Source organism: Oryza glaberrima, chromosome 5 (assembly GCF_000147395.1).
Source record: "Oryza glaberrima chromosome 5, OglaRS2, whole genome shotgun sequence".
Taxonomy (NCBI): domain Eukaryota; kingdom Viridiplantae; phylum Streptophyta; class Magnoliopsida; order Poales; family Poaceae; genus Oryza; species Oryza glaberrima.
In genome coordinates, this window is record NC_068330.1 from 11122124 (window position 1) to 11135477 (window position 13354).

At 38.2% G+C, this 13354-nt stretch overlaps 2 protein-coding genes across 5 annotated transcripts; both read right to left on the reverse strand.

The window, feature by feature from the left end:
* Positions 1-6471: 6471 nt before the first annotated feature.
* Positions 6472-7505, reverse strand: LOC127773869 (phosphatidate cytidylyltransferase, mitochondrial-like). Of its 4 annotated transcripts, none has more exons than XM_052300082.1 (4): positions 7205-7505; positions 6968-7071; positions 6675-6887; positions 6472-6584 (listed from the first exon to the last, which is right to left on the reverse strand). In XM_052300082.1, the coding sequence occupies exons 1-3, from the start codon at positions 7370-7372 to the stop codon at positions 6791-6793; spliced, it is 369 nt and encodes a 122-aa protein (XP_052156042.1). In that variant the 5' UTR covers positions 7373-7505; the 3' UTR covers positions 6472-6584; positions 6675-6790. The 4 variants fall into 4 exon arrangements, 2 of the variants coding, with proteins under 2 accessions (XP_052156042.1, XP_052156041.1); XM_052300081.1 differs by having other exon boundaries at positions 6472-6589; XR_008017658.1 differs by lacking the exon at positions 7205-7505 and having other exon boundaries at positions 6472-6589; positions 6675-6717; positions 6839-7123.
* A 1186-nt stretch (positions 7506-8691) lies between these two features.
* On the reverse strand, positions 8692-13212 carry LOC127773868 (lactoylglutathione lyase). The gene is made up of 8 exons (XM_052300080.1): positions 13052-13212; positions 12773-12916; positions 11446-11507; positions 10089-10149; positions 9904-9983; positions 9735-9805; positions 9508-9597; positions 8692-9025 (listed from the first exon to the last, which is right to left on the reverse strand). The coding sequence occupies exons 1-8, from the start codon at positions 13154-13156 to the stop codon at positions 8925-8927; spliced, it is 714 nt and encodes a 237-aa protein (XP_052156040.1). The 5' UTR covers positions 13157-13212; the 3' UTR covers positions 8692-8924.
* Between the last annotated feature and the right edge of the window lie 142 nt (positions 13213-13354).

A 13354-nucleotide genomic window follows, 5' to 3' on the forward strand; every position in this document is an offset into this window, starting at 1 on the left:
GAGCTAGAAAGCTATATATATTTTTGTTAGGTACACATGTATTAGCGGTAATCTTAGGAGGAAAGTCAATTTTACTCTATCAAACTATTTTGCCTATGCACTTAACCCCCTATTTTTTTTGGCTCGTTTTACACCCCTGAACTATTCCACTCTACTCTCTAACGGCATTTTTATCCTATACATTGGAATTTGGTAGAATACATACAAATACATACATTACAACCTACGTATCAACACCCTTTAGATTTTTTTCAATGTTTACATAGGTGGAAAGACTTATTTAAACATCGAAATTTTAAAATTCGAGCAAAGAGTCACGAGAAATTTGAAATTATTTTTGAAAACTTTGATAATGGTTAGTTTATGGCTCTAAATTTTTTTGTCTTAATTAAAATACTACTTTTTAAATATTTTTGTTAGGTACACATGTATTAGCGGTAATCTTAGGAGGAAAGTCAATTTTATTCTATCAAACTATTTTGCTTGTGCACTTAACCCCCTATTTTTTTGGCTCGTTTTACACCCCTGAACTATTCCACTCTACTCTCTAACGGCATTTTTATCCTATACATTAGAATTTGGTAGAATACATACAAATACACACATTACAACCTATGTATCAACACCCTTTAGATTTTTTTTTCAATGTTTACATAGGTGGAAAGACTTATTTAAACATCGAAATTTTAAAATTCGAGCAAAGAGTCACGAGAAATTTGAAATTATTTTTGAAAACTTTGATAATGGTTAGTTTATGGCTCTAAATTTTTTTGGCTTAATTAAAATACTACTTTTTAAAGATAAAACAAGAAGAAAGGATATTAAATAGTAGGGTGTAAAATGGAGCAGATAGTTTTAGGGTTTATTAAGTGATCTCATAAAATGGTCGAAATTAGTAAAATAAACTTTTTTTGTTTGTCTGCCAAATTTTAGGGAACCACGTGCTACATACTTTTATAATTAATACATTTCCGTCTCAAAATATAAGGAATTTTTTTAGAGAGATTAAGAATGTGAAGAAAAAAATTATGCTTCTTATTAAATGAGGGGAGATCGGGGGTAAAACTGAGTGAAAAAAAATGTGGGGCAGTTGGTGAAGTTGTATTCTATATGTTTTTATATTGTGGAAAAAAACCCTAGAAAAATTGTAGTGCTCCCAAAACATATATGTTGCGGTTCTTGTGTTCCCAATGTAATAAAGGTGTACTTGAATGATGTTTTTTGAAAAAACAAAAAAAAAGGTTTTTTTTTCCGACAGGTAAATTTTCACAAGAAAAAGGATATGAGATGTACAACATGACGGTAATCATTTACGGAGTAAAATTTTGTACTCTCACGGTCTCACCACTGCACACTCACACCACATTCACACATATGTGAGTTCACTCCAAACACAAAGATTAAAGAAGGTTATATAAATTCCTATTGAAACCCCATACGTGTAAATTGAAATCACATACGTGCATGCGTATTTTTCATGGAACATAGTGTCACTGCTGCTTCCCCAAATTTCTAATTTTTACTCGTGATGGGTAAAACCTGAAGGAGCCTCCTCTTTGCAAGAGGCCCTCCTAAAGAATCGAAACGTAGCATCTCTTAATAGACCTATGTTTTACAAAGAGGCCCCTACTGTAGATTATTTCACCAAGCCTGAATCCTGCCTTGTTACATGTTCCTATAGTATTTCAAATACAATAGCAATAGCTAATATCGTTCCTCTACCACCGATCTTTTGAAACCGAGGGTGTGTTTAGTTCACGCCAAAATTAAAAGTTTGGTTAAAATTGGAACGATGTAATGGAAAAGTTGGAAGTTTGTGTATGTAGAAAAATTTTGATGTGATGGAAAAGCTGGAAGTTTGAAAAAAAAGTTTAGAACTGAACTCAGCTTGACTTTTCCTTATTAATTAACCCAGTCTTATTTTATCTATTGTGTCTATTTAGCAATAAAATCCACTAAAATTCCTAATAGAAGTGCACCCATATGTGTGAGTAATTGTGGGAACCGTGGGATCTAAACCTACAGGCAGTCACGCAACCGTAAACTCTGCCACCATAATAATTAAGGTGCTACTATAGTTTTTTTTTTTCATCAATACAAAACCAAACATAACTTGAGTGAATCAGGTTTGTTAGAAATGTAAACATTACACAAAGTAAAGTTCGCTGAAAAAATACTTAAATAAATGGGATCGGAGTGTATTTCTTAAAGTTTTGTTTTTAGATGCCCTTCAGATGTCAAGCTTTGGTGGGCGGGAAGCTTCAGTTGGTCGAACAAGCCTTTCTGAGCCGTTGCACGTCTCAACATGACAGGTAAATTTGTTTGGTCAGAGCCACAGCATGATTAGTTGATTACATTAGCTCCCTAACTAAAATCAAATTATTAGCACTCATATTAATGCTGCACAGCTAGCTGTAGCATCTGCCCACATCTCTAGCTTTTTCTTTCCCCTATATTTTATAGGGCTATTATTAATTTACCATTAAAAATTCTTCGCTTGTGTCTCAGTGAACATACTAATATCCAAATATAAGTGATTAAATAAGCTGTATATAAATGCGAATGAGCATAGCATTGACATCTCAAATGCATCTTTGGTAAGTCAGCACTTTGTCTAAAAGTCTATAATGTTTTGTACTTTTGTTGAGCTAAACAAATTAATGATCAGACAAAGCTCTCGGCTAGGTTTTGTCTCGCTATTAGTATTCTGCTGTGTAGGTTGATCTTTGGCCACCGGGTCAGAAAAGAGAGCGATGGGCTCGGCCCACCAACGCCCACGTGCTCCCTAACATCCAGGAACGAATCTCACGCATTCTCTCACACATTTCTCTTTTTAGCACGATGATCAGACACACTGTTTTTCTCGAGAAGGAATCACCCCCAATCCCTTCAACACGCTTATAAAGGGACGATTTTGTGGATCCACTCAACACACATATAAAGGGATGATTTTGTGGATTGGCTTAGAACCTTTCAAATGCAGAAAGATGACGCCTGGGTTATCCTGGGGATTTTAATCTCTATCGGTCTATTGATAATAGAAATAAGCCAGGGCGTTGATATGAATAATATTTTTTATCTTCAATGATATTATAAGCAGTTTGGGTTTTATTGAAATTCTCATAAAAGGAAGATCTTTTACTTGGAGTAATATGCAGACCAACCCTATTCTTGAACAACTTGGTTGGGTCTATACTTCTAATACATGGACATTAAAGTACCCTAACTCAGTTGTCATTACCATGACTAGAGCTATCTTAGATCATGTACCTTTTTTTGATAAAGATTGAATCATCTATACCGAAATCCAATGTGTTTTGATTTGAAAATCATTGGGTTCAAATGGAAGGTTTCTTTATCAAGTAGCTCGAATTTGGTTTATCAATCCCGGGTTTCATGACCCAGCTAAATGTATCTCTCACAAATTGAAGTTTTTAAGAAAATGTTTATTAAAGTGGAGTAAGGGTCTTTCCAAACTGTTGCAGTTGATCTCGTTCTACAATAAGGTGTTAGATTTCATGGATCTGATTGAGGAGCTTAGAACCTTGACAGTTATATAATGAAAATTTTAGAGAGATTGTGAAAAAGCATTTGTCCAAGCTCTTTCTGTTTAGAAGAATATATTGAAAAAAATGTACAAATAGATGGATCAAATTGGGAGAGGAAAACACAGAGTTCTTTTATGCACTGGCTAATGAGAGGTTTAGATGCAACTAGATGGAGGCCCCGCACGTTGCTGCTGACATTAAGGAGTTTTAACTAAATTGAAATAAGTAGAAACCAATATTCCGTACCTAATAATTTGTATAATTTAAATCAACTTGATTGCTCAAACTTTATATTGATAAAACAGAAAGAAACTATGGGCAATGTTTTTTAGGCCAACAAAGGTTTCATGACACACACACACACACACACAACATATATATATATATATATATATATATATATATATATATATATATATATATATATATATATATATATATATATATATATATACATGATAACTAAAGGTACATGATGAATAAATATCATGCTTTGTTGGGCAGCTGCTAACTATCTGGCACCATAGCAATATTGTTGTGCATAATTTGTATGTAGAACACAAAATTATTTCATAATATTATAAATTTGATAATTAGGACATACTACAGTTTCGATAAATCGATGAGGAGCATTCAGGCGGACATTCGGAACAGAATTCCTAAGATATGTCTCTGTAGACACTCTAGAGGCAGAGGTGGCTTGCAAGGAGGCAATGTATCACTTCCTACTGTAAAACATATGTCGTACAATGTTTAAGGCGAATGACGATGTGTTGATACCCATATACTCACTCTTCATACCAGAAGCATGTCCTACAATGACACCTGCAACTTGGTGGTCAAGATTCGACGAAGAGAAAAATACTATCAACAGTGTTTATATATATTTAAAAAATGGTCATATTGTGTATAAGTAACTGCGACTTGCATGGACTGTAACAATAAATTTCATTTGATATGTACATTCTAGCTTTAGTAGTCGATGAAAGTCAGAGTTTTTTAAAAACAATGAAGAATAAACATGGACAGTTTCGGAGTTGTTCATAGTATCAGAACTAAAACCTTAGCAACCTCATAGAATGTATATATATGCACTTCCACGGACAAACACAGAAGGCGGGAAAAACAAAAGTATTTCTAAAGCACACACTTGCGGAACAGCCAGAATAACAGTAAAATAACTTGCTACCACAAATTTCAGCGATAATAAAAAATATCAAACCATGCATGCAGTCATGCACACTGAGCCAATTTTTATACTAACATCAAAGCACACAAATATTGACAATGGTAAATATATGCATACATTAATATTCTCCATGCCCATCCGTTGCTCCAGAAGCCTAGCTAAGATCAATGCCTGCATTCAAATATGAATTTGTTAGTCCTCACACCTAATAGACAAAGAATGAAAGAATGAAATAAAACATCTAAACCTGAAAATACTTTATTTGAACCATATTCCAATAGCTATTGCAAGTTATTTACTTAAATTCCAAATAGGACCAGTGCATAACACAGGCCTCCCTGAACAGGTGGAGTATTTTGGATCAAATCCCAGTACGAACAATTAAACACAAAAAAGAAGAGATACACAGCAGCATGCAGTTCATGATATATTAGTTCATGGACATAGGAGTTGAACAAAACAGCGACAATGGTCAACAAATACACAGATAAAGTGAATTATGTAGAGTAGCATGTAATTCATCAGATGGAAACTTTTAAGGCATCTAACATTTCTAGCTACGTCCATCCTACTGAGATCATCACGTGGATCTACCAAAATTAAATAGCTGAGTAAGTGAACTTATCACAAGCATCACTAAATTCAGGAAAGCTGCAATGACAGATAACGAATGAATACTGAGTACACATTAATCTTATAATGCCACAAATGAATGAAATTTTTTTTTCGACCTGGTTCTGTATAACCAAGAGACCTAGCAGTTTTCACAACTTCACTAAATCTCTTTCCATCCTCCAGCTCACTCATCACATAACCAAGTGTACCTGCAGATTCATACAAATGGAAGTGTATATTGCTCTGTTATTTGGAAAACTGACACTTTTTACAAATAAATAAGATAATAGCTTTGTACCACTCAGACTACCAACAATATGAGAAAACCAGAGCAAACAAACTGGATCTCCAGAGGCAATAATGTGGGTTACGGAAGCTATCACAGGCAAACCAGCTCCGACCTAAGAATAAGAATGTAAATATCAGCAAAGCCCTTTACTCCTTTGTAACAATGAAAAAGAAAAGAAAAGAAATAGAAACTGGCGAAAAAAAGGGTTGTGCTTAATCATATGGATAGAGCCATATTGTACAACCACAGATCAAATAAATGAATGAATTTCCTTGAAATCCTCCAAAATTCCTATGTTTTTGCTACAAATCAAAGGGGCTAAATGTGTTCTAGACACTATGATTTGTCCATCATCAGTTCATCTCTCAAAAGCACATATCAGGTAAGAGGGATGGAATGCGTTTGTCTATCATCAACTCATTTCTCAAAAGCACACATTAGGTAGAGAAATGAGGAATGGAGTCATTCCATCAAATTTTAAGGAAGAATCACATGATAGAACACCAATCCTAGATGGTCTGAAACCCATTAGAACGAAGCTATATGAACCTATAATGTTTTGTAAATGTAAACTAGAAAGATATGTATATCAGCAGGAATTGTTTGGCCTTTTAAAATTAGTAGACAAGGTATGTTTGCTGATAGCGAAGGGTATAGAAAGCATGAGTAAAATTAGAGCAACACATGAAACCATCATTGGTTTAAATCCTAGGCAATACTAGCATAAACATTGAGTGCAATATTTAGATGCTGTGGTTCTTTGTACATACAAATCAGAGGAGTATAGCCTATATTTTTAACTTTTATATATATATATATAGTACTTGCCTTGGGAAAGACGAACAACTACGGCAGAACTCTTTGATCAAAAGCAAGAAAAGGAAAATATATTCCAGTGATATGACTTAGTGCTCTTCTTATCTGTAATGGCATCATCGATTCACTGCCCTACAATAATAAGCGGATGATTATTCCATTGATAGTTGTATGGATCATAACTAAAAAACAACAGACATAGAGCTATGAAAAATACATGTTAGTTAAGACATCATTAATCCTCCGGCGTACTTTATCCTCTGCATCCACATAGCTACAATTGTCACATAGAACTCAATGCACGTACAGGAAGACAAGTAGGCCACAATGCAGTCAAAGCATCAGGCTACAAAATTCAGGAGGCTTCGTTGCAAATGCTACCTTGTCCCTCCACTCAACAAATGGATTGAAGTACACCCCAACGCCGATGCTATCCGCAAGCCGAGTAATCTCAATCACACAAAACAATTAGAGGAGCAACCAATTTAAAGGTGAGGAATGAACGCATACAGCGTCGGGGCCGAGGCGAGCCATCCATCCAGAGTAGTGCGTACAGCGCCGGGGCCGAGGCAAGCCATCCATCCGGAGTAGTGCGCGGGATTCCTCTCCAAGTTCTGCACCAATCAATCAACCAAGAAACCGTCCAAGATCGCATCAAATCAAAGAAGGGGGCCAATTGGATGGAGTAATCTGGAAGAGTAGAAAAGTGGGGTTGGGGGGGGGGGGGGGGGGGATCAATCACCCTACCTCGGAGTGCCACTTGAGCGGGTCGGGGATGCCGAGGATGTAGTCGATCATGGAGGCCGCGCCGGAGCGCGCGTGGAGGAGGGTTGAGCCGTACGCGCAGCAGAAGTCCACCGGCGGGAGGAGCTCGTCGAGCGGGCTGGCCAGCCCCCCCTCCTCCGCCAGCCGCATTTGGTGGCTCACGCGGGCGGGAGCTTCGGGGAGTGGAGGAGGTGAAGAGATGGCCGGAGGAGCGACGCGAGATGGACGCCGGCGGGCGTGGAAGAAGCTCACCCGGCCAGCGGCGGCGGTCAAGGATGACAAATTTTCTCCTAAAAATTTGACAAATGTAATTACAGTACAATCGTAGTGTAATTACACTGTAACTATAGTGTAACTTGTATGTAACTTTCAAAAATCTCTCCGTAATATGTTATTTCGGTAAAATAAAGGTTGTGGAAACAAATCCTTACATATGTATGTGCTGTGATTTTATTTTTCTTCCTCACCAAAACAAATATTGTAATAGATCTAAAGATTCAAAATTACATCAAACTTATATACAAGTTACACTGTAGTTACATGCAAGTTACAGTGTAATTACACTACGATTGTACTATAATTACATCTGTCAAATTTTTAGTAGAAAATTTGTCGACAAATGTATATGTGTTCCTAAGGTTTATATGATACAATTGCTCACATAAATGATGGCAATGGTTTCACCGCACCAAGGCAAGGCCTCTCTCTCTCTCTCTCTCTCTTTTTACTCCTTTCAGACTATAATGGGCATTACATCTCATCCTAAAATGACCTTTGATTTGGCTGAATTTTAAAATCTGGATAGTTTGGGGATATTTTTTTATTCACGGGTAATTGATGATCTTGTCAGGAGACTCCCAATTGATAAAGCACCTGAGCAAGATGGGTTCAATGGATGTTTTATCAAGGAATGTTGGCCAATAATAGCTCAAGATTTTTACAGGCTAGTTTCCCATTTTCATGATAAGAATGTTGATCTACAGTGTATTAATTCTTCCTTCATCACCCTTGTCCCTAAAAAAGTTAACCCTGAAGGTGTTAATGACTTCACACCAATATCTCTTATGAGTATTAGTTTGAAGATTCTGACTAAGCTGATGGCTAACGGATTATAAGGGGTAATTAAGAAAATAATACGTGAAAAACGATATGGTTTTGCTGTTTTGTCAAAGGGAGAACAATTCATGACTATCTTGCATGTTCATTTGAGTATATCCATCAGTGCCAACAGTCAAAAATGAAATGGGAGATCTTGATTCTCAAACTAGACTTTGAAAAAGCATTTGATACAATAGAGCATGCCACCATTTTGGTTAAAGTTTTTTTGCATGGTCTAATTTCGAAGTAAGCTTTTGAAAAGGATCAATTTTTCAAAAAAAAAAAAGGGGACCAATCCAAGCAACCAAGTATAGGTAATACAAGTACCCCAGAGAGAGGGAGGGAGGGAGAGAGAGAGGCCAGCAGCGGTATGAGGCCAAAATCTTTAACGCAGAAACGGTTACAGTGCAATGTTAAGTTCAAGCTTCAAACACTGACCAGCAAACAGGGTATCACAATCTATAACTTGTTGCTCTAAACGACCAAGTATATTGTATATATGCCCATGGGTAGCTGGAGTTTTATCGTCTCGCACGTCGCACCTGTCAACAAGGAAATGATTTACCCCAGCTGCATAACTAGAGTTCATAGCATTTCAAACACATCATGATGCTTCCGCAGTCACCGCCCCAATTCTGTTCAGGTCAAATATTTCAATCCAGTAGCCATCAGGGTCTTTGATAAATGCAATGCCCTTCATTTTACCTGCAGCCAAAAGCCGTGTTAATACATTTACGTTGTTGCTCTAAATATCTTCATTTTCAACATTACGAGAGCAAAATACAGATGGAAATTCATAAGATGCAAACACAATAGTGGGAAACAAGAAAAGAACTGCTCCGTCCAATTCCACAAGGTACAGATGCATGGTAGGAGGTACATTTATCACCGGTTTCTCTTCCAGAAAATATAGGGCCTGAATAATACCAGGATAAAGCTAGAGCTCAAAAATTACCACAGCCTGCATCCTTCCTATGTATATGATACCATTACCTTACCAATTTTAACAAAGTTCCTTTTAATCATGCACTTTTCTTGTTTGTCATTAAGTAATAGGAAAAGCACTTCCACTCAAGTTTGAGAAGATTCTCTTTGAAAGGATCCTGATTTGTGTAGAATATGCATTTGAACACCACACAACACTGATGATGAATAAAAAATAAAAAGGCTAAGTAAAAATAATTTACCATCATCTGGCTTTTTAACAAACTCTACCCCAAGACGTTCGAACCGCTCACACGCCTTATAGACATCGTGAACAGTTACTCCTATATGACCTGAATGAACAGAATGAAGAAAATACAAGTGTTGCATCAGCTAAGAGGTTATTATGGCAACAAGAAGATATCAAGTCATATAATGATAGAAAAAGAAGCGATCATATCAATTGCATATGAATTCTCATTGCACATACCAAAACCACGAGGGTCTGAGTTCCCATTATGGTAACCTTTGAATTCAGGATCATTTTCTGTGCCCCAGTTGCTACAGTATTAGGGAGATATATGAGTGACGTGCTAACATGGGAAATAAAATGTATTAGTACAGAGAGAAGGACAAGATTACAAAATAAAAACACATACTGTGTGAGCTCAAGTGTAGCCCTTTGCCCAAAAGTCCAAACAGTCCTCTTTACAGGATCAGTAGGGGCCGATTCCACATCCTGTAAACAGATTCAATGTACATGTTTTAAAGCATTGTATGGTTTTTATGTAACCTCTCATGTTCAAGTCATCTATATTTTTTACCAATTGACAGAAACACATACCTCATAACCAAGAAAATACAAGCTGAATTTCATCTCAGGAAAATCCAATCTTTTCAGCAACCTAACAGTTTTTTTTTGTTTCAGACAAAAAGAAAATAAATAAATAAACACATTTCATAAAAAATAACAAGAACCGTACTTGATTTTTTTAACTATTTTTTGGTTGGCATCAACATCAAAGTACTTTTCATGAAATCTCACAGAAACTCGGAAATGAGAATGGACCATGTTTCTTACCCATGTTGTCAATCAACCCTAATAATTATACCTGGTATAAAGTGAAAATATGTGCTAGCATCCGGTCCATTGTGCAACACGGGTAAGGAAACCTGGCCCTTCATTTTTACTCTTTAATTTCAAAATCCATAGATTCTGACCTGGTGTAACTATTAGTCAGGTTATAACTACACCCAGTGTGCAAAAATTAGGCCAATCAATTCATATTTCAAAGAACTTTCACATAGAAATGAATTATCAAAATTTAAACTTGACAGTTTTTTTTAAATCAAATACGCCTTACAAAAGGTTAACAGATGTAATACATAATATCTACTAAGCAACCCTAACATTGCCCGTGAAGGTAAAATCATTCCAGAAGAAATTTTCAGTTGACCACTTTAACTTATAATTTCATATTGTGATACTCCAACCACTGCGTTTCCTACTATTAACATATCTAACATTTTTTATAGCTAATCTGAAGTTTGTTCGACATCTTTTCAGACCAGTGGAATGAAAAAGCTAGGAAATGGTGTACTCCAGAATTCATAACTTTATCATTTTGTTCGAAATAGATTGTCAAGCGTATACCAAAGACCTATCTAAGGGAACCTAGTAATATGGCAAATCAAATATTTGAGTTTAATATAACCCAATTGAGCTTATTCTCTTTCAGGAAAAAAGTGAATCTGCTTAGTAATACATTTATTGTTTCCCTTGACTCATCAATTACTTTTCTTGTGTTCCACAGGTACAACAAAGAAAACTTCAGAATATGTCTGGAGTCAGGGTTCCCAATATTGTTCAGACTCTGCAATTTCCTCGATACGACTATAACAATCAGTTATCAACGAAAACTGGTGACTTCCAAACAAATTGTGTGAAAAAAAATTAAATTTTAGTATGATTATTTTAACTTGGTCGAAGTATTAAGTGGTTTCTAAATGCGATGCCCCTAATATCATGGTCTCACGGATTATCGTGATATTGCAAATCAGACTCTGAGCACACAGTTCTACCTTCTTTTTGTTCCCTGAACATCGATGCTTTAATTAACATGAGAGAACACATGAGGTGGTAATGTTTTACGCTATACAGAACTGTACATTATATGATGAAGATAAGGGACAAAACTTACGACATGCCCATCACACGCGAGTAGAAGTCGAGACTCACTTTTGGATCCTTTACACGGAACATCTGCAAGGAAAAAGAACAGAATTTCCTAATCATTCAATAAAAAAAAACCAATCAATCAAAACTGCTAATAACATGGTGGCCCACCAATCAACCAAATGTGAAACCAAGGTAGATTCATGGCTTAACAGAAGAAAAGAAACTTACCAAACACCCTTAAACCAATCCAAGCAAAATGAGTTGCCCATATCAATTTCAAATAAAACAATTAACCTAAGACTTTTTACCAGAAAGAGTACTGCAAAGTATTATAGTGGATTGTGGGTTACCCTTTGCCCCACAAAAAGTGCTCAATATTAGATAAATTTTCTATGATATGCTACATCCACACAACTCCAGGATATTGGCTATTAGCCTTGAACTGAGCACATAGGCATCAATATGTTCGATCAGGCTAAATTTGCAGTTGTAAAACCAAAAATGCTGCAAAGATAAGGAAGAGAAACTGTCCCAGTGATTTTTTTTTCCTAAAGTGCCAGTCACTTTTGGATGGGCCAGGTTAGCTCCATGAACCTAGCCCGGTTCTCTCCTTAACTCTTGATGTCCACCCCGCCAACACCGCCACTCCTTCCCCACCAGCCACCAAGCGTGGCACCTGCCTCCGTCTCAGCGGAAGGTGCCTGGCACCGGAAACGCCTGTCAGCTGTCCCCTCCCTCCACCACAGCCCCTCTTCCTCAACAACGCCGCGTTCTCCCCGTTCCGCCTCTCCTCCCCCATCTGTGATACCATTGTTCATGTCTAATCTGCCACCCCAGCCCCCGCTTCCTAACCATTCCGACGAGCCAACCCAGACCTGACACTGGCCCGCAGCCCTCGTCTCCCACAGCCGGGGCAGCACCGCCACGTCCTCACCACCCTGCCCGACTGCAGCCCAGAGCGAACCGCTACTGCCCCAGCCATCCCTCTTAACCCAGGAGACCCTCCTACCACTCTGAAAACCAACATCAAAGCGAGCAACGCCATCACCATTCACCACCATCCCCGGTCGTTGGTGAAGTCGCCCTCGCCAAGGATGAACTATCGATGGATCAACCATGATTAAATTTGACTGAAAGTTCTGAAGTTCAGTCACCTGATGAATACTAACACTGCAATGTTGGTACCAAGCCACATCAAGCACCGACGCATCATCCGAATTTCCCCCAAATGTTGGGGGAATTAGGCGTACTCTCTTCCAATCCACAGATCAGACACCCAATTCTACCAAAACGAAAACTCGAAGAGCGATCAACCAGCGGAGTGAAATAGCCTAGCGAAGAGGGATTACCGTCTGCTGCATGAAGTAGCCCTTGGTCGCGGGGTCCTTCTCCGACGGCGCCTGGAGGCCCGGGTTGTTTGCCGGCGCCTCCTTCGGCCCCAACGACGTCGACATGGCGGCGGCCGGCGCAAACCGGCGAGCCCGGTCGAATCTCTACAGAAGAGGGAGAGAGATCAGAGAACCCCAACCAAGACATGGTGAGCGAAACAAGCGCGAGAAACTCAAGAATCCGGTGAGGGGGGGAAAGGATCCCGGTGACGAATTTCGTTGAGTTTCAACCGGGGTTACCTTGAGCTGGGCAAAGCGGGAGACGTTCGCCGCCGAGGAGAGACGGCGGAGAGCGAAGGCGGAGGAGGGGAGCAGTGAAGCGGCGGCGATGGCGGCGGCGGCCATATTTATAGGATGGATAGGCACCGAGAGGAGTGGCGAGGTGAGCTGGCGTGGACGGGCTCTGGATGTAGGAGCTTGTTTGATGGGCCTTAGCTGATCCACGGTATGGATCATAAAATTATGACAAATTTTCCAACAGAAAATCGTGAATTCGCGTTTATAGAACACCACATGAAGTGATTTTTAAGGAAATATATTCTA